We start from the raw sequence: 23,001 nt of genomic DNA on the forward strand, positions 1-23,001 counted from the left end.
TTAATTATACTATTACAACTATTAGTATATTTTTTATTAAATTATTTAATTATACTATTACAACTATAAGTAGATTTTTTTATTAAATTATTTAATTATACTATTACAACAATTAGTAGATTTTTTTATTAAATTATTTAATTATACTATTACAACTATTAGTAGATTTTTTTATCAAATTATTTAATTATACTATTACAACTATTAGTATATTTTTTATTAAATTATTTAATAATACTATTACAAGTATTAGTAGATTTTTTATTAAATTATTTAATTATACTATTACAACTATTAGTAGATTTTTTTATTAAATTATTTAATTATACTATTACAACTATTAGTATATTTTTTTATCAAATTATTTAATTATACTATTACAACTATTAGTATATTTTTTTATTAAATTATTTAATTATACTATTACAACTATTAGTAGATTTTTTTATTTAATTATTTAATTATACTATTACAACTATTAGTAGATTTTTTATCAAATTATTTAATTATACTATTACAACTATTAGTAGATTTTTTATTAAATTATTTAATTATACTATTACAACTATTAGTAGATTTTTTTATTAAATTATTTAATTATACTATTACAAATATTAGTATATTTTTATTAAATTATTTAATCATACTATTACAACTATTAGTATATTTTTTTATTAAATTATTTAATTATACTATTACAACTATTAGTATATTTTTTTATTAAATTATTTAATTATACTATTACAAATATTAGTATATTTTTATCAAATTATTTAATTATACTATTACAACTATTAGTAGATTTTTTTATTTAATTATTTAATTATACTATTACAACTATTAGTAGATTTTTTATCAAATTATTTAATTATACTATTACAACTATTAGTAGATTTTTTATTAAATTATTTAATTATACTATTACAACTATTAGTAGATTTTTTTATTAAATTATTTAATTATACTATTACAACTATTAGTAGATTTTTTATTAAACTATTTAATTATACTATTACAACTATTAGTATATTTTTTTATTAAATTATTTAATTATACTATTACAACTATTAGTAGATTTTTTTATTTAATTATTTAATTATACTATTACAACTATTAGTAGATTTTTTATCAAATTATTTAATTATACTATTACAACTATTAGTAGATTTTTTATTAAATTATTTAATTATACTATTACAACTATTAGTAGATTTTTTTATTAAATTATTTTATTATACTATTACAAATATTAGTATATTTTTATTAAATTATTTAATTATACTATTACAACTATTAGTATATTTTTTTATTAAATTATTTAATTATACTATTACAACTATTAGTATATTTTTTTATTAAATTATTTAATTATACTATTACAACTATTAGTAGATTTTTTTATTAAATTATTTAATTATACTATTACAACTATTAGTAGATTTTTTTATAAAATTATTTAATTATACTATTACAAGTATTAGTAGATTTTTTATTAAATTATTTAATTATATTATTACAACTATTAGTATATTTTTTTATTAAATTATTTAATTGTACTATTACAACTATTAGTAGATTTTTTTATTAAATTATTTAATTATACTATTACAACTATTAGTAGATTTTTTATTAAATTATTTAATTATACTATTACAACTATTAGTAGATTTTTTTATTAAATTATTTAATTATACTATTACAACTATTAGTAGATTTTTTATTAAATTATTTAATTATACTATTACAACTATTAGTAGATTTTTTTATTAAATTATTTAATTATACTATTACAACTATTAGTAGATTTTTTATTAAATTATTTAATTATACTATTACAACTATTAGTAGATTTTTTTATTAAATTATTTAATTATACTATTACAAATATTAGTATATTTTTATTAAATTATTTAATCATACTATTACAACTATTAGTATATTTTTTATTAAATTATTTAATTATACTATTACAACTATTAGTATATTTTTTTATTAAATTATTTAATTATACTATTACAAATATTAGTATATTTTTATCAAATTATTTAATTATACTATTACAACTATTAGTAGATTTTTTTATTTAATTATTTAATTATACTATTACAACTATTAGTAGATTTTTTATCAAATTATTTAATTATACTATTACAACTATTAGTAGATTTTTTATTAAATTATTTAATTATACTATTACAACTATTAGTAGATTTTTTTATTAAATTATTTAATTATACTATTACAAATATTAGTATATTTTTATTAAATTATTTAATTATACTATTACAACTATTAGTATATTTTTATTAAATTATTTAATTATACTATTACAACTATTAGTATATTTTTTTATTAAATTATTTAATTATACTATTACAACTATTAGTATATTTTTTTATTAAATTATTTAATTATACTATTACAAATATTAGTAGATTTTTTTATTAAATTATTTAATTATACTATTACAACTATTAGTAGATTTTTTTATTAAATTATTTAATTATACTATTACAACTATTAGTAGATTTTTTTATTAAATTATTTAATTATACTATTACAAATATTAGTATATTTTTATTAAATTATTTAATTATACTATTACAACTATTAGTATATTTTTTTATTAAATTATTTAATTATACTATTACAACTATTAGTATATTTTTTTATTAAATTATTTAATTATACTATTACAACTATTAGTATATGTTTTATTAAATTATTTAATTATACTATTACAACTATTAGTAGATTTTTTATTAAATCATTTAATTATACTATTACAACTATTAGTATATTTTTTTATTAAATTATTTAATTATACTATTACAACTATTAGTATATTTTTTTATTAAATTATTTAATTATACTATTACAAATATTAGTATATTTTTATTAAATTATTTAATTATACTATTACAACTATTAGTATATTTTTTATTAAATTATTTAATTATACTATTACAACTATTAGTAGATTTTTTTATTAAATTATTTAATTATACTATTACAAATATTAGTATATTTTTATCAAATTATTTAATTATACTATTACAACTATTAGTAGATTTTTTTATTTAATTATTTAATTATACTATTACAACTATTAGTAGATTTTTTATCAAATTATTTAATTATACTATTACAACTATTAGTAGATTTTTTTATTAAATTATTTAATTATACTATTACAAATATTAGTATATTTTTATTAAATTATTTAATTATACTATTACAACTATTAGTATATTTTTATTAAATTATTTAATTATACTATTACAACTATTAGTATATTTTTTTATTAAATTATTTAATTATACTATTACAACTATTAGTATATTTTTTTATTTAATTATTTAATTATACTATTACAACTATTAGTAGATTTTTTTATTAAATTATTTTATTATACTATTACAACTATTAGTAGATTTTTTATTAAATTATTTAATTATACTATTACAAGTATTAGTAGATTTTTTTATTAAATTATTTAATTATACTATTACAAATATTAGTATATTTTTATTAAATTATTTAATTATACTATTACAACTATTAGTATATTTTTTTATTAAATTATTTAATTATACTATTACAACTATTAGTATATTTTTTTATTAAATTATTTAATTATACTATTACAACTATTAGTATATTTTTTATTAAATTATTTAATTATACTATTACAACTATTAGTAGATTTTTTATTAAATTATTTAATTATACTATTACAACTATTAGTAGATTTTTTTATTAAATTATTTAATTATACTATTACAAATATTAGTATATTTTTATTAAATTATTTAATTATACTATTACAACTATTAGTATATTTTTTTATTAAATTATTTAATTATACTATTACAACTATTAGTATATTTTTTTATTAAATTATTTAATTATACTATTACAACTATTAGTAGATTTTTTTATTAAATTATTTAATTATACTATTACAACTATTAGTATATTTTTTATTAAATTATTTAATTATACTATTACAACTATTAGTAGATTTTTTTATAAAATTATTTAATTATACTATTACAACTATTAGTATATTTTTATTAAATTATTTAATTATACTATTACAACTATTAGTATATTTTTTTATTAAATTATTTAATCATACTATTACAACTATTAGTATATTTTTTTATTAAATTATTTAATTATACTATTACAACTATTAGTAGATTTTTTTATTAAATTATTTAATTATACTATTACAAATATTAGTATATTTTTATTAAATTATTTAATTATACTATTACAACTATTAGTAGATTTTTTTATTAAATTATTTAATTATACTATTACAACTATTAGTATATTTTTTTATTAAATTATTTAATTATACTATTACAACTATTAGTAGATTTTTTATTAAATCATTTAATTATACTATTACAACTATTAGTAGCTTTTTTATTAAATTATTTAATTATACTATTACAACTATTAGTATATTTTTTATTAAATTATTTAATTATACTATTACATATATATATATATATATGTATATATATATATATATACGTTTTATTTTTTTATTGCCGTTTTTTCTGTTTAGTTACATTATTGTTTCAGCTACTACGACCGTTTTTAACCGTCTTGTAGCCTCCTCAGACTTTACAGAAAACCGGTTTTCAACAATATTTCACCTTTTATTTATACCACTTAATTAGTGGATAGTCCTTAATCCGTGGAGTTTCGAAGAAATACTTTCCTTCTCACCAGAGGGTAGGAATTAGCAAAGTGCGGGATCGGATTTTGCATACAAAAGTATTTGATGAAACTGCAAGTAAGTCAAAGATCTTACTTGATAACAAAAAGTGAAGTAGGGGGAATTTTATATATATATATATATATATATATATATATATATATATATATATATATATATATATATATATATATATATACTTTTTTTTAGTTTAAGCCATCAGTAAAACAAATGCATTTTTTATATTTATATTTATGCATGAGATTTTTATGAACTCCGAAATTAAAAACTAACAACAACAACAACAACAATAACTCTCTAGCTTAATATTTAGGGGTTTTCAAAGAATCAAAATCAGGAAATTGTTGGAATCGTCTAATCACTATTTATTACACAAAATATTATACAACTTAAAAATAACAATTTTATCAAATTAATTGAAATCGTTTAGAAAAATAGCAGAGAAATACTTAAAAACAAAAAAAAAAACTCTTGTTAATTGGATTATTGATATGAAATCATTTTCGAATCTCTGTTATTACCTGGCCTTGTGTCAAACTAAGACATGTTTATATACTAAACATGTTTCTTTTCTTTTCCAGAATTTAATTTTTAATTCCTGTAATATTTGTTCCTTTTCGCAACTAAATGGTTTGGCAAATTTACGGAAACTGGATTCTCTGACAATAGATTCTTCCAATTCTGTGACGAAATTTATTCTTTGGAAATCCTATCTTCTGTTTCGTCTTGCTCACCTGTCGCCAAAGAATATCAACAACGAAGACGTATGTATTTGTGCCTTTTTTCCCGTTATCTTTTTGTGCTTATATTTCCTCGTGTGCTTTTCTTTTTTTTCTTTTTTCTTTTTTGTGCTTTTTTTCGTTCTTTTTTTGTGCTTTTTTTGGTTTTATTTCTCTCTTGGGGGCTTTTGTTTTTGTGTGTTTTTCTTTCTTTTTTAATGTGAATACACAAGGAATATTATAAAGAAATATTTTCTTGAATTATTCAGACTACTATTCTCATCTTTGGGATCTTTGTCTTGTGTTTTTCTTTTTTGTGCTTTTCTTTTTTTCTTTTTCTTTTTTGTCCTTTTTTCTTTTTTCTTTTCCTTTTTTGTCCTTTTTTATCCTTTTTTCTTTTTTGTGCTAATCTTTTTTTCCTTTTTGTCCTTTTTTTCTTTTTCTTTTTTGTGATTTTCTTTTTTTCTTTTTATTTTTTGTCCTTTTTCCTTTTTCTTTTTTCTTTTTCTTTTTTCTTTTTCTTTTTTCTTTTCCTTTTTTGTCCTTTTTTCTTTTTTGTGCTTTTCTTTTTTTCTTTTTCTTTTTTGTCCTTTTTTCTTTTTTCTTTTCCTTTTTTGTCCTTTTTTATCCTTTTTTCTTTTTCTTTTTGTGCTAATCTTTTTTTCCTTTTTGTCCTTTTTTTCTTTTTCTTTTTTGTGATTTTCTTTTTTTCTTTTTATTTTTTGTCCTTTTTTCTTTTTCTTTTTTCTTTTTCCTTTTTCTTTTTTCTTTTTCTTTTTTCTTTTTTCTTTTCCTTTTTTGTCCTTTTTTCTTTTTTGTGATTTTCTTTTTTTCTTTTTCTTTTTTGTGATTTTCTTTTTTTCTTTTTATTTTTTGTCCTTTTTTCTTTTTCTTTTTTCTTTTTCTTTTTTCTTTTTCTTTTTTCTTTTCCTTTTTTGTCCTTTTTCTTTTTCTTTTTGTGCTAATCTTTTTTTCGTTTTTGTCCTTTTTTCTTTTTTGTGATTTTATTTTTTATTTTTCTTCATTGTGCTTTTCTTTTTTCTTTTTATTCTTTTTTTTACTTTTTCTGTGCGTTTCTTTTATACTTCTTTCATTTTATACTGAAATTTTGAAGAAATAATTTTCTTCAATTATTTTGATTATTCTTATTTTTTGGATCTTATTTTCAAAAGACTTCAGCCGATATAATATTTCATTTCAAGTATATTTTTCCAAACTCCAAACAAAATTTTTTGGATTATTCAAACTACATCTCTCATCTTGAGTTTTATTCACCTAAAAGTTCGGCCAATGTAATCTCCGACCTTCTTCAGATGTATTTTGTTGAACTCTGGAATCTTTCTATCAAATTCTAGAATCAGCATCGATTTTTGAACGGAGTAGCATGTTCTTGTTCCATCAGCCATGACTGAGAAGAAGTCTTAAATAATTCACAATTGTATTCTTAGTATCGCCTGCACTAATGATTGAACCTTCAACCTCCAGAAGAGTGTCAATTATAACTGAGTTTTTACTTAGTACTTTATCTGTTACACCACAGATATTTGTGGACGATTCTAGTATGGATTTTGGAAGCAAAGATACACCAGAAGAAGGTTATGTCGGCCGAAATATTATGCAAATGAAACTGAAGATGAAATTAGTAATTTAAATTATTCAAATAAAGAAGGTGGGTTCCCTCTATCATATTAGAAAACTACTCACACCTGAAAGACTCCTGTACCTCTACAAAGCCACCAATCACCCATGCACAGAATATTGTTGTCTCATCTGAGTTGGTGCATCGACCACTAGTCTCACCCTTTTGGATAGGGTCCAAAAAAGAGTCTTCAATCTAATGTCCCACTTTGTCAACTAAGCTCCAACCCCTGTCCCATCACTGCAATGTTGCATCTCTGTACTTGTTTTACAAAGACTTTAATGGAATGTGCTCTGATGAAGCCGTTGCACTTGTGCCCTCTCGATGTACATATTCCCGACAAACCCGTTTAGCAACAAAATCACACCCCTTCACTGTTGAGGTCCCTAAAGGCTAGAAAGATTTCTATTCTAATAGTTTCTTCCCTCGAACAGCTAGACTTTGGAATTCCCTTCCTGCTACCTGCTTCCCTGACTGTGCTGATATCCCGTTTAAATGAAACATAAGCCAACATCTTGTTAATCTTTCTTAGGCATGGTCCCAAATAGTAGCCCCTTACGTCCAAGTGGTGACATGCCTTGTTAGGAATGAACGTGAATAAAAAAAACTTTTAATCGTCATCTAAAAAATTCATGCATATAATATCAGAAATATTTGTCAAACTACACAAAATTTAAAATATTATATAATCTACATTGGTAAATTGTTTTTGTTTCATCAGCAATGACTGAATAAAAGTTAAAAGTAATTTATTCTTAACTAGCAGGGTGACCCGACGTTTCCCGGTATTGAATGATGATCAACAAATGTTTCACACACCCATATATGTATTGCCATCGAAATCAGTAAAATCGCTAATTTTTCAATCAAATCGATTGGGAACCCATTGCAGTGCACCAGGGGGAAGCTCACATACCTCTCGCAGTGACTTTGCCACAATATTCTTTAGTCTACATTGCACTGTAGAGAATCTAACAATAATTGATTTTATAAAATTGTTTTTATATATAATGGCTTGAATTAAAGTTTAAAATGCAAAAGTCAAGTATTATAGTTCAATTGTGCTCTAAACAGAAACATTCATTTCAAACATGACCTTTGTCATATCAGAGAACGTACTGTTGATGTTATATGCCAGGACTTTCTAATTGTGTGGCAATAAAACTTCTCAACTGTGGTGTTAGACTGCATAAGGTCAAAATCACCTGTTCCTTCTTTTATCGGATTTTTTTCAATTTTCACTGATTGATACTTATCAAAGACATTCCAATACAAAACCGATATAAGAACACTGCCAGTACATCTGTGTGAAATTTCATAAAAAGTCAGTCCAGCCATTGTGGAGTCTATAGGGAACAAACTCACACACAAACACACACACACAAACACACACACACACAAACACACACAAATTTCCTTTGATATAATAATAGATAGATAGATAGATAGATAGATAGATAGATTAATATCATTTGTAGTAAGGCTTGAACCTTCAAGCTCCAAAAGACTGGTACTGAACACCTTTATCCGTCTCACCATGTGTTTATATTAAGATTCCAGAGTTCAACTGAATGAACTTGAAAAAGGTCAGATTACAGCATTCAAAACAATAAAGATGAGACCATCCAAAGAATCAAAATAATTAATCGTCAACTTAAAAATATTTTCTTTCATTTAATTTTTCAAAATTGCATCGAAATGAATAAAAGCATGTTTCTGTTTCTGTTCTTAAAAGCAAATTTTGCACATCATGTTAACATTGGTTGGAACTATGATGTCGGTGATTACTACCTGAACTTCTTTTGCTTTTTTGGTGCATGAATGAGATTGTACAGAAAGGACATGGGAGGGGAGGGTGTTTTGTAATCATTCTGTACTTTTACCTAAAAATTTAATAAAAAAAGATGTCGTAAAACATGAATTTAACTTGAAAATACTATTTTTTAAAAATAACACGGTAACATAAGTGCATAAGCACCAATATTTTGTCTATTACGGTAAAACGATGAATTGTCGCTGTGAAAGTGAATAAGGAGGACACAGTGATTGAAGCTCAGTCTAGATTCTTCTATGGAAATAACGATTGAGTAGAAAGAGACTAACAACGTCTCTTCTGTGGAAAGAATTGTAAGAGTTAGATGAGACCATCTCCCACTAGATTGTGAAGTGGATTTTATACTCAATCGTGAATAGGAATAAACATTTATTGTCATGAAATTTCAGGCTGGCAATAATCAAGACACAATTGTATAATGAACAAAAAGTGTATTATCAAAAGTTTGTTACTGAAGTACACATCATGATTCTGGGGCCATAACTGCCACAATCGCAATATGTATTTTCTTCCAACTGCAGGAAGACGTAACACAAGGTTGGAAGGTGAGGCGAATCAAAACACCCTCCCCCTCTTCATGTAAAAAATGACTTTCTAAATAATAACGTAATTATTTCAGCACGGTAACATAAGTGCATAAGTACCAAAAGCTTTCCTTTCTTCTGCCACATGTTTAGTGTCAGGCGGAATTTCCATGAACAGAGTTTCTTTCCAAGGATTTCCCGTATGTAGAACTTATTATTGCAGGACTGTTTCCCTGCAGATTCTAATATGATCATCTTCAAATCCAAGTCAAAAAATGCTTGTTATCAACCGTTCAATCCTTATTCCATTAATCATTCTCAACTCTTTCATAATATTCTTCATCTTTTTTTTAAAGAAGGAGCATTCTGGTCTTTTAAAAAATTGCCTGGAGAGCTCTGTCAGCATTCTTCGATCAGGGCGCCTCAGGTAGTAAGCAATAAGCTTTCCCCTCCCAAAACATGGGGAGTAAGGCCTGGGAGGGTATACCTTTTAGGACTAACCAAAATGAATGCCTCAGCCCTCTAGATAAAAGGCCGCCAAAATGACACAGTTTCTGCCATACTGATTATCAAAATTGGGACTATGATTGACATGCGCCTGCGATCGCAACCAAGTGGCAAATTAATGCTGTGAATCACAGTATTTACTTCCTTCCCACCGTAGGAAGATGTGACACAAGGTCATAAGGTGAGGAGAGTCAAGTCAGCATCCTTAAAGGAGGAGCAATCTGCCTTTTTAAAAGTTGCCTAAACAGCCATATCAGCATTCCATGGTCAGGGCATCTCAGGCAATAAGGAATAAACATACTCCACCTGAAAGACGGAAGGCAAGGCCTGGCAGGGTGAACCTCATAGGACTACCCAGACTGATGCCTCAGCTTGCCAGATAAAAGGTTACTGAAATTACCCAATTTCTGCCTTGAGTGTTGAAGTCAAAACCTGACATGTGACTGCATTTGCGAATCAAATCCAAATGAATGTTGTGAACCGCTATCATGATGTTTAGATAAAACTATGTTTATTGTCTCTGGGTGAGTCTATTATTTCTGAAATAGGTAGATCAGCTTACTCCATAACATTTATTCACATTATAATCATGTTCGTTACAATAGACATGTGTACATAGTGCGATGAGATGAAACGTGACTAGTAAGGGTTGAGGACATACGTTGCATGAAGAGAAATGATATGAGATGATATGATGGTTGTCTAATGTGAGTCTTAGACAGGCTTAGTTCTGATGACCTCAGAGGGAAATTAAATTTAGACAATATAGGGAGATGTGTGCCGAACAGAAGACTTTGTTGATATGGTCACATTGAAAGAATGCATGACGGGATAGGGTTAGCAGGTGTAGAAAAATTGCGGTAACAGGTTCAGTTCGCAATAGAAGACCAAAAAAATCGTGACAGGAAGGGATAAAAATGGGCTTGATGGAAAGAAGGATAAATAAAGACTTGGCCAGAAATAAATTAGTTTTAAAATCAATTTTTAAAAATCATCCAATGCAGTCATGCATGCAAAAATGGATGTTAAACCGAATAGATGACGATGATGATGATGATGATGATGATGATGATGATGATGACGATGATGACGATGACGATGATGATGATGATGATGATGACGATGACGATGATGACGATGATGATGACGATGATGATGACGATGACGACGATGACGATGACGATGATGATGACGATGACGATGATGATGATGATAACGATGATGACGATGATGATGATGATGACGATGATGATGACGATGATGATGACGATGATGATGATGATGATGATGACGATGACGATGACGACGATGATGACGATGATGATGATGATGACGATGATGATGATGACGATGATGATGATGATGATGATGATGATGATGATGATGCTGACGATGATGATGATGACGATGATGATGATGATGATGATGATGACGATGATGATGATGACGATGATGATGATGATGATGCTTTCACCTTTTTATTTAAATAAAATAAATTTACGTCACAAAAATACAATTTTGCTTAAAATGAAATACGTATGTTACACGTTTATATGCCAAATTACAATGCAAAGCTTTTGTAAAATAGACATTTATTTGTTTAAAATCAATGGTTTGATAAGATAAACAATGATTTTTAGTGTGACAAGATGACCATAGTGCATGCAATTTCTACATCTCAGTCATAATTAGGACTAGGACAACAGCATATTCTTTTCATTGTTTTGACTCTCGTGTATGTATCCGTTGACATTTTATATGTTTTTTTATGTAGAGTGATGTAGTTCTTGGTTGATTAACTGTCTAACTGTGTCGGATATACACTCGAGAGTCAAAACAATGAAAAGAATATGCTGTTGCCATAGCCCTAGTCATAACCCACATCACAGTTCAGAACGTTTGATGTAACTAAATAACTGCAGCAGAAAGCTGTTACCACCAAATATAACCATGACAGAATTTTTTTTTCTTTTCATTTATGCAGGTCAATGCTTCAGACATTGTTGAGGCAGAAAGACTTTTTTCACCTCTTTCCAGTATAAGCTCGAAATTAACCATATCTCATCTACTCTCTTTATTGGGAGAGTCTAAGTAAGTATTAAAAAGTTATTAGTTGTTTGTTTTAATACCTCTATCTATCTATCTATCTATCTATCTATCTATCTATTTACCTATGAGGTGCCTTCAATAAGTTTCCAGACATTTTTGTACAGGCATTTAAATTGTTGTAGACTCTTGAAAATTCGATATGTTATGACATCTTATGAAATGACTGACCATTTTTTATGATTTCAGGTTTAAATGAACATCTTCAGCAGGAATTGGAATACACTCTACTAAAGCATGATTGTCACAGTTGGTGATATTCAAAAGTGCAATCTGGATGCGGGGACACTTTACAAGAACGATATACAATAAAATCTTGTTTTAAACTTGGAAAAAATGCCAAGGAAATGTATGGAATCCTTCAGATTGCTTTTGGACCATCTTGCATGAATCAAACATCAGTTTTTGAGTAGCATAAGAGATTCAAAGAATGCAGGAAGTCTGTGAGGGATGATGAGAGATGTGGGAGGAGTAAGAAAGTCAGGACACCAGAGTTGATTGGCCAAATAAAGAATTTTATGGATAACGATCGTCGTGTGTCTCTAAAGACAATAAGTGCAAAGTTTGATGTCAGTGTGGGAACTCTACACACAATTATTCACAGGGAACTGAGGATGCGGAAGATTTGTACAAAGTTTGTCCCAATGGTGCTCAGAGAAGATCAAAAAGAGAGACGTTGTCATGACAGCAGGGAGATGGTTGAGCTGATCAATTCAGATTCCACAGTTCTCAATGTTTTGGTGGCCTGCAATGAAAGCTAGATTTACCACTATGACTCAGAGACCAAGAGACAGAATTCCCAGTGGAAGCATGCTGGCTCTCCCAGACCCAAGAAGGCCAGACAGAGCAAATCTACTCAGAAACTTATGATGATCATTTTTTTGACACCATGGCATGATCTACATGCACTGGATTCTCACTGGACAGACAGTCAACAAGGAATACTATGTTGAGCTTTTAAGGGAGTTCAAGAAAAGATTTCATCAGAAGAGGTCTGTGGCATTTCCACTAGGACAATGTGCCAGTCCACAGTTCCATCCCTGTCACAGATTATTTGATCAAGATTGGCATCAAAGCAGTTCCTCACACTCTCTGTAGTCCAGATCTTGCTCTTTGTGACTTTCTCTAAGTTGAAGGAAAACCTTACAAGCTGTCGTTATGAAACAATTGAGGAGATAAATAAGGCTGTGATGAGGGTCATTGACACATTCACACACGAGGACTTCCATGGGGCCTTCCAGAAGTTGTTGGAATGGTACAACAGGCGCATTGCAGCCAGAGGAGATTACTTCAAAGGAGACTAGAGTTTCATGTGTGTACTATCAATAAAAGTACCCCTGTGTAAAAAGTCTGGAAATTTATTGAAGTCACCTCTTATCTATCTATCTGTCTGTCTATCTGTCTATCTATCTATATGTCTGTCCTTCTGTCTGTCTATCTGTCTGTCTGTCCTTCTGTCTATCTGTCTATCTGTCTGTCCTTCTGTCTGTCTAACTGTCTATCTGTCTGTCTATCTATATGTCTGTCCTTCTGTCTGTCTATCTGTCTATCTATCTATATGCCTGTCCTTCTGTCTGTCTATCTGTCTATCTGTCTGTCTATCTATATGTCTGTCCTTCTGTCTGTCTAACTGTCTGTCTGTCCTTCTGTCTATCTGTCTAACTGTCTATCTGTCTGTCTATCTATATGTCTGTCCTTCTATCTGTCTAACTGTCTATCTGTCTGTCTATCTATATGTCTGTCCTTCTGTCTGTCTAACTGTCTATCTGTCTGTCTATCTATATGTCTGTCCTTCTGTCTGTCTAACTGTCTATCTGTCTGTCTATCTATATGTCTGTCCTATCTGTCTAACTGTCTATCTGTCTGTCTATCTATATGTCTGTCCTTCTGTCTGTCTAACTGTCTATCTGTCTATCTATCTATATGTCTGTCCTTCTGTCTGTCTATCTATCTGTCTATCTATCTATCTGCCTGTCTATTTGTCTGTCTGTCTGTCTGTATATATAATATCATTTATCTTTAATAATTTTTTGTATGTGTGTGTTAATAAAAAATAGAAAAAAGGAAGACCAAATTACTCAACGTTTTGCCCACACTATCATAGGCTTTTTCAAGAACAAAGGAAATAGCCAAAAGTGTGCATGTTTTGTTGTTTCACGTTGAGTGATTTCGTCTTCCTTTTCTGTTTTGAATTCTTTTATTCTCATATGTTGACTTCTTGGAGCACAAGTAAATGATTTTTTGGTGCTTGTACAGACATTAAAAGACATTAAAAAATGAAAATATTGAAAAAAAAAAAAGAAGATATATTGTACATACCCGTTATGGAATGAAGTTCTCCTAAAAAGAATTCATTTAATTTGATCAAGTAAACTTCTTTTTTTTTACAGTAAAAAGAAACAATTTTTATGACAGCGAGTTGGAGGTAGCCATGTTTGAATTTTTTGACCACGAGAAATGGGGGGGGGGAGGCTCCATTGAGAGATAACTTAGTCTAAAGCACCGACACCTCCCTCCGTATGTTAAAAAATAGCTTTTCTTCTTTTCTCATGGTCTAAAAATTGAGACATGGCTACCTTTTGCTTGATGTCATAACAAATTGTTTTTCTGCTGTATAAAAAAAAAATACTTGATCAAATTAAGTGAAATTTTTTCCAGAGAACTTCATTCCATAACAGGTACGTACAGTATAACTTTTCTTCAATATTTTCATTTTTTTAATTGATTAAACTAAACAAATACTGATTTTTGCATAAATCATATTACCGGTCCTGGATATGACCTTAAACTATATTCAGTGGTCAGGCCCCAGCTTGCGGGCTTTGGGGAGTGTGGAGCCACCCTTTAATTGCCATTGCTCCCAGGTTCACTCTGACCCGGAGTGGTAGTACCTGTTAGGGTCCCAAGTATGAGTTAAATAGAAACTGACTTGAAAACAACAAATATATTCTATTAAAAAAATTTTCTTCAAAATCATTGAACTCGGGTTGATATGCTGTAAAACAACCAATCAACCAACCAACCAAATCATATTACCCTTTGCTTGGGAATCTTTTGTTTTTGTCTTTTACAAATGATTAAAAGTAATTATTTTGTTTAGTCAGTAACGTAATCATAGATGGTTACTTTGCTGATATGATATTTAAAGAACTTCAAACGTTTATATTTTATTAAATACTAGCCTGAGTACCCGGCGTTGCCCAGGTGTTTGGAGGTGTGCATTAAGCCAAAAAAAAAAAAAAAAGTGGTATTAGGAAGGTAGGCTCGAACATGTGACGCGAAGGCGAAAAAAAAGTGAAAGAAAAGCTAACATCTTACCGCTACTCCATGACGTGACCGGAAGTTTGGAACATTAAACAATGTCAAAGTAGGCAAAAATCCAACCGATACGATGACTTGCAAAAATGGTTCGCAAAAAATTGACTCCTCTTCTTGTAGAAAACTGCCCAATTGAGGGTGAGGGAATTAATGTTTTGAGCCAATGTTTCGATATTTGTCGTCCAAGACGTTGAGCTTCAAAATGATATCGATTTCATAAAAATCTGTCGCCTCTGTCAAAAGTTTTAGGCAGACATACAAACATACATACATACGTTTAAACAGACAGGTGAGATTTATATTATAGACTAACCTAGGTGCCCAGTGTTTCCTAGGTGTTTGGAGGTGTGTGTTGAGCAAAAAAAAATATTTTGTACTAGGCAGGCAGGTTTGAACCCATACTGGGAAGGAGAAAAAGAACATGAAAAAAAAAAAACGTGAAGTCTTTGCCATTACATCCATCGACAAACCGGAAGTGGCAAAGATTTAAATGAAGGTTTGTTAATCGAAAAGAGGGGATGACTTTCGAGAATATCGACGAAAAAAGCGACCCCTCTTTGTAGAAAAGTGCCCAGTTGAGGGTGAAGGAGGTAATGTTTTTGGCCAATATTTGTCATCCGAAGGGTTAGCTTCAAAATGATAGTGATCTCGTGAAAATCCGTCGCCTCTGTTGAAAGTTTTAGGTAGACATGATGATTGCAACGTCTTGTCAGACGAGAGCCACTCCCTCAGTCACTAAAAGTCCATGTGCCCGAATATGACTTTTTAGCCCTGCCAGCGACTTGCACATCCTCAACCAGACATGACACTGAAAATGCTCACTGATTTGTATGAGACTAACAGCAGCGGAACCTGTATTATCGTGGGCTTTCATGTGATTAACAAAACCTGCCTTCGACAACAGAGCCTGATCACACACCTTACAGATCCAGAGATCTCCATGGTTGGGTTGCAAGGTTTGGCATTTCCTACATGCTCTCTTAAGCTTTGCTCGGTCTATTTTGGCTGCTTCATAGTGTTCTGCACCCCTGTATATCAGTGTCCTCCATTGCTTGCGATCATACGCTAGGGACTCCCAACTGTCAACAGGAATATGAAAGCTCACCAGACTCTCCTTGATGCTATCACGAAAACGTTTTTTGGGCTTGTGCTGGGGTCTTTTTCCAAGAAAGAGCTCACCATAGAACAATTGTTTTGGGAGATGATAGTCTTCAAACCGGATGAGATGACCCGCCCAACGTAACTGGTTTTTAATAACAATGGTAGCAATACTGGTTGTTTTGGCCTTTTTTACGACATATGTATCAGGGACAAAGCCATACCACTTTAAACCAAGAATGTGTCTAAGGCAGTGCTGATGGAATCTCTCGAGCAATTCTATATGTGACCGGTACAAGGTCCAAGTTTCAGATGCGTAGAGTAGGGATGGTACTACACATGCTTGATATACTGAAATTTTAGTTGTCAGAGTCAGATCACCGTCAGACCAGACTCTATCTTGTAACCTTCCAAAAGCATTAGATGCCTTGCTGATTCTCTGTCTTATTTCCGCATCAAGGTAGACAAAATTTTTTACGACTTCAAGGCGCTTTCCACAGACGAAGATATCAGGTTTCACATACAGATCATTAGGAGCGGGAGTGTACATGACTTTAGTTTTCTTAATGCTAACTGTCAGTCCGAAGCAGGTACAAGCATTTGTAAAGAGATCCATCACTAGTTGCATATCTACTGGGGAGTGTGTTACCAGGTCAGCATCATCAGCATAAAACAGTTCCCTAACAAGTCCATCACTAACAAGTGTTTTGGCTTGGAATCTTCTGAGGTTGAACACCTTTCCAGTCGTTCGGAATCTAATATAAACACCCATATCACAATCGTGGAAACCATACCAGAACACAGCAGTCAAATAGAGCGAAAACAATGTTGGTGCAGCTATATCACCCTGCTTCACACCATTATCAATGGGGAATTCTTCCGAAAGCTGACCATTGAAGTTGATGCGACCTTTCATACTATGATGAAGTTGCTTGAACTTGTCTGTAAAAGCAGGTGTACAACCAAATTTTTCCAGCACTTTCCAGAGAGCCTCATGGTTGACTGTGTCAAACGCCTTGGTTAAGTCCACAAACACCTGGCAAAGAGGCATACACTGTTCAATACATTTTTCCAAGAGATGTCTCGCAAAAAACACCATATCCACAGTTCCTCGCCCACCTCTAAAACCAGACTAGGATTCCGGAAGGATATTAGGACATACATACTTTTCCAATCGGTTTAGCAAGAGCCGTGCAAATACCTTTCCAACTGCACTCAGCAGCAAGATACCTTGATAATTTCCACAATCAGATCTTGTACCCTTTCCTTTGTACAACATAACCAAGATGGCATGTACCCAATCTTGGGCAACCGGGTCACCCTACCATACTGACAGTATCAAAGAGTGGACCACACAATGTACATTGACACCACCATGTATCAGCAGCTCAACAGGAATGCCATCCAGCCCAGAGGCTTTGTTTGAGTTTATCTGTTTTATGCAGTCAACTGTTTCCACAAGAGTCGGTTCAACATCAAATTCCGGACAAAAGGAACATTGAGGGATACTTTCTATTGCAGCAACATCAACATTGGATGGGTTATGAAAAAGATCATGAAAGTGTTCATGCCATCGATGCTTAATTTCATCTGAGGTTTTCAGCAAGGTTTTCCCGTCCTTCGCCAGGAGTGGTGTAGTTGAAGAGGATTTCGGACCATAAGCCTGATGAAGCAAAGTGTAGAATGTCTTGACATCTCTATGATCGTAGGCAGTCTGTATCTCCCTGGAGAGGTTAGGCCACCATTTGTTTTTTATTTGGCACACACAACACTGAACCTCACTCCGAACAGAAGAAAAGTGGGCAGCGAGCACTGGCTCGTTCAGAGGTGAAGAGTTGAGAAGTTTCAAATAAGCTTTCCGCTTTCTATCAATTTGAGGCTTAATTTGATCGAAATTATCAGCAAACCAATCTCTATGTCTGGGAACCTTCAATCCAAGAACTTCAACACCTTTTTGGTATATTGTATCTCTTATTGTCTCCCAGTCACAATCTGATAAATCCACCTGGTTGAAAGCAGATTTCAAGGAACTTCGTACGACTGGATCCTTCAATTTGGAAACATCAATACGTTTAAGTTGAAAGTTGAAAGTTTTAGGTATACATACATACATACATACATACATACATTTAAACAGACAGATGTGATTTACATAATGGATGTCTTTTTTGTAATTTATGTTATAAACTTTTTTTAAAAGTCATTGCAGTTTTCTTTATTAACATTTCTGACTGACCTGAAGGAGCTTTCCCCCCTGCGGTAAAATTAATTCCTTTTCGCGTTTTCTTATTTTTTCTGTGGATTATCGTTAATAACAAACTTAATTTTCATATTAGCAGGAAAACAATTTTTTTTTTCAAGTTTATTAATGACTTTTAATGGGGGGGGTCACTTTTAAATTATAACCTTATATTAAATTGATACCCCACTTTGCAGTCGTTCTTTCTTATAAACTTTTTCTTTAATAAATTATTTCAGTTTGAATTATTACAATTTCTTTTCGTTGTTCCTTATAAATTGTTACACCACAGCGGACACGTGACACCTTAATAAGGAGAGTTGTAGTTGTGCTGATTGACCGCAAAGTGGGGTATCAATTAATAGAACATTATAATTGAAAAGTGATCCCCCACGTTATATAAAAAAAAAAAAATTTTCCTGCTAATATGAAATTTAAATCTGTTGTCAATGATAATCCGCAGAAAAAAAAAAATAAAATATGAAAAGGAATTAATTTTACAGCAGGGAAGAAAGCTTTTTAGGTTCGCCACATTTCCTAACAATCGTCGCATTTTTTTTTTTTTTTTTAATAACAAGCATAATTCCAGTATTTAGCAGAGAAGCCAACAACAAAAAAAAAAAAAGATCAAAAAATTAAAATACATGACAAATGTTATCAAAGGCAAGATAAGTTACTCTTCTACCTACCTGGACATAAGTATTGTGTGTTTAAACATATTTTAAATGTCATTGTGACACATTTTTGTGTGGATTTATATCAATATTTTGTTTATTTTTTTAACTTTTCAGACATTATCGGTTTAACTTGCTGACTCTGCATTATTTCTTTTTGGGTACTTGTACAAGACATTAAAAAATGAAAATATCAAAGAAAAAAAAAGGTTATATTGTGCGTATCCGTTTTTGACTGAAGATTTCCGAAGAAAATTTCACTTAATTTGATTGAGTAGTTCTATTTTTTTTTTTTTTTTTTTTTTTTCAACGGAAAAACACGTTTTTATGACAGCACGTTGAAGGTAGACATCTTTGAAATTTTTTTAACACGCCACGGGGAGATAACTCAGTTTAAAGCGCCGACACTCACTCCCCATCTTTAATTCTAGCTTTTCTTCCTAAAAATCAAACCTTTTGCTTGGTATCATAACAAATTGTTTTTTCGCTGTAAAAAATTTAAAAAAAAAAAAAAAAAAAAACTACTTGATGAAATAAAGTGAAATTTTGTTTTTGGAGAACTTCATTCCATAACGGATTTGTACAATATAAACTTTTTTCGATATTTTCATTTTTTAATGTCTTGATTAAACTGTACAAGTGCCTTTTTTCGAACTGAATAGAAGCTTTAAAATATGTTAAAACACGTAAAATTTATCTAGGTCGGTAGAAGAGTAACTTATCTTGCCTTTGGTAACATTTACTTGCTATATATTTGAATTTTTGCCCTTTCTTTATTGTTGGTGGCTTCTCCGCGAAATACCCAATAATTCCTTAAATTTGCGGCTAAATTCTCTTCAAATAAAAAACAAAGCAAAAAAAAAATGAATAGTCAACGAGAGTTATTTCCCTTACATCACTGATGTCCGCTACAATTTGCAAATCTGATGGTAAAGGGAAAAAAGCTTTGAAATTGGAAATAGACAATCGGTGTTTAGCAAAAATTAGTTCCTTCGTCTTTTTCGACCACAGTAATCTACAGGAGTTTCTCTAATGCCATGGAATAAAAGACGATTTCTTTGGGAATATTCTGTATTGGATGACATTTAATATATTTAAATTTTGTTAAATTTCTAGTTATATTTAAAAATTATTAAAAATATTAAATTATTAAAACAATTTTAAAATTTTAAAATATTAAATTATTAAAACAATTAAAAAAATATTAAATTATTAAAACAATTAAATATTAAATTATTAAAACAATTAAATATTTATAAAATATTTTCAATATAAACTATTTAAAAAGTACTTTCAAGCAAACAAAAAACAGTTCAATAATAAAAAATAGTTGATTTGAATATTTGTAATAAGTTTCTTTATTTAAATAAGTTCCAATTATAAAAACCAGTTTGATTTTCTTAATTAAGAAAAATAGTGAAAAAAAAAATTATAAATTTCGCCTCTTTCCACATATACAAAAACATCTAACCTTAAATAGGATGGGTAAGTTTGTCTTTTTCTGATTTTAAAATCAGAAGCCGTCAGAAAGTAGACTTTTTCTCTTTTATCAAATTGTTTTGTTAACTCGATAATCTGTTACCAGACATTTTTCTGTTCAGCTCTCTCACATATACAGTTACAGTATACGTTGTCTTTTGGATACGAATGACTCATTAAAAACAGTCAACAGTTAGTCCTTCCTTTCACTTCCACTACAAAAAGTGGTAAATATTTTTTTATCACAATAAAATTTATTTTCCTTTAAATAAACTATACATATACACACATGGTGGCTTCAATAAGTTTCCAGACTTTTTTCGTGTGGGTACTTTTAGTGATAGTATGGACATGAAACTCTAGTCCACTTTGAAGTAATCTCCTCCGGCTGCAATACACTTGTTGTACAGTCCCAACAACTTCTGGAAGGTCCATGGAAGTCGTCTTGTGTAAGCGTGTCAATGACCCTCATCACAGCCTCTTTCATCTTGTCTCTATTGTATCATAACGACAGCTTGTAAGGTTTTCCTTCAGCTTAGGGAATGACCAAAAGTCACAAGGAGCAAAGTTTGGACTATAGAGAAGGTGAGGAACTGTTTGATGCCGACCTTGGTCAAATAGTCTGTGACAAGGAGGGAGCAATCTTGGGACAAACTTTCCTCACGAATAATTGTGTGTACAGTTCCTACACTGACATCAAACTGTGCACTTATTGTCTCTATAGACACACAACCTTCTTTATCCATGAAATTCTTTATTTGTCCAATCAACTCTGGTGTTCTTTATTCCTCTCACACCTCTCATTATCCCCCCACAAACTCCTTGCCTTCCTTGAATCTCTTATACCACTCAAAAACTGATGCTCGATTCATGCAAGGTGGTTCAAAAGTAATCTGAAGCATTCCATACGTTTCTGTGACATTTTTCTAAGTTTAAAACAGAATTTTATTAAATATCATTCTTCTAACCTGTTCTCACATCCAAATTGCATTTTTGAAATTCACTAGCTGTGACTATCAGGCTTTAGTATGGCGTATTCCAGTTCCTGTTATAGCTGTTCATTTGAACCTGAAATCATAAAATCGGTCAGTCATTTCATAAGATGTATAGCAATAACATACTGAATTTTCAAGAGTCTACGTCAATTTTAAGTGACTGTACAAAAAAGTCTGGAAACTTATTGTAGGCACCTCAAAGATATTTTCTTTCTTGTCTGCTTTATTATCTTTGTTGTGATTTTATTATTGCATATAAAAAAATTCTCATTTTTTTTTTTTACAATTTCAATTAAGAAACACAAGGGAATAATTCCAAAACAAATTTTTGCCTGTCACTATTTACAGCGATTCCTGTATTGTGTTTCACAAAATTATGACTATATTTCATCCCAGTTTGAAAATTTACATTTATTTCAAACAAAATGACTCTCAAATACATATTCCCCACAAAAAAACGGTAGCAAACACTTTCACTCAGATTCCATTAAATCTATCTTCTTATGTCATCAGCAGAAGATTTTTTTTGATTGAAAACAAGAAAGAAGTGTATGTTAGAACAGACACCACACTTTGATCCTAACCAAATGTTCTTATTCATCGCACTTGGGTAATACCAGGTGCTCTTTTAGGGTTCCTCTATCGATGACATTTTGAAAGATTTTTTTGTGTTGCTCATTTCAGAAAGAAACAAATTATGTCAACACTTGACGACAAAAGTAAAAAATCACCCGATTTGAAACTTTATGAAAAACCCCAAGAAGATCTTCTGTCACGAGCAACTCTGATTTATCCATTATCAGAAAGTGGTGCAGGAAAACAACAGGTAATATGAACGAAGTAATGAGTGCTTGGTAAATCAGAAGAACAGGTGATTGAAAATCTGCAGAAAACGGTGTCAGATAGAAACTTCACATTTATATGAAAATGTTCCGCTTATAAAACTGGACTGTTTTAGTTAAAAATAATCAAATTGGTGTAAAAGAAAATATGTAAAAGTTTTGTATACATTTTTATTTTAAAAAAATATATATTTTAAAAAAATATATATTTTAAAAAAATATATATTTAAAAAAATAAGAAATACTTGATTATTTTTTTGCAAAAAATATT

At 29.5% G+C, this 23,001-nt stretch overlaps 1 protein-coding gene across 1 annotated transcript in view; it reads left to right on the forward strand.

The window, feature by feature from the left end:
- Positions 1 to 23,001, forward strand: part of LOC145276687 (leucine-rich repeat-containing protein 49-like) — a 120,177-nt gene that overhangs the window by 95,105 nt on the left and 2,071 nt on the right. The window contains exons 14-16 of the mRNA XM_080127867.1: positions 5,338 to 5,520; positions 11,964 to 12,070; positions 22,573 to 22,714. Coding sequence (XP_079983993.1) covers positions 5,338 to 5,520; positions 11,964 to 12,070; positions 22,573 to 22,714 — 432 coding nt within the window. The remainder of the gene's footprint in view (positions 1 to 5,337; positions 5,521 to 11,963; positions 12,071 to 22,572; positions 22,715 to 23,001) is intronic.

This window comes from Euprymna scolopes, chromosome 5 (genome assembly GCF_053919585.1).
Source record: "Euprymna scolopes isolate OS-2025 chromosome 5, ASM5391958v1, whole genome shotgun sequence".
NCBI lineage: Eukaryota > Metazoa > Mollusca > Cephalopoda > Sepiida > Sepiolidae > Euprymna > Euprymna scolopes.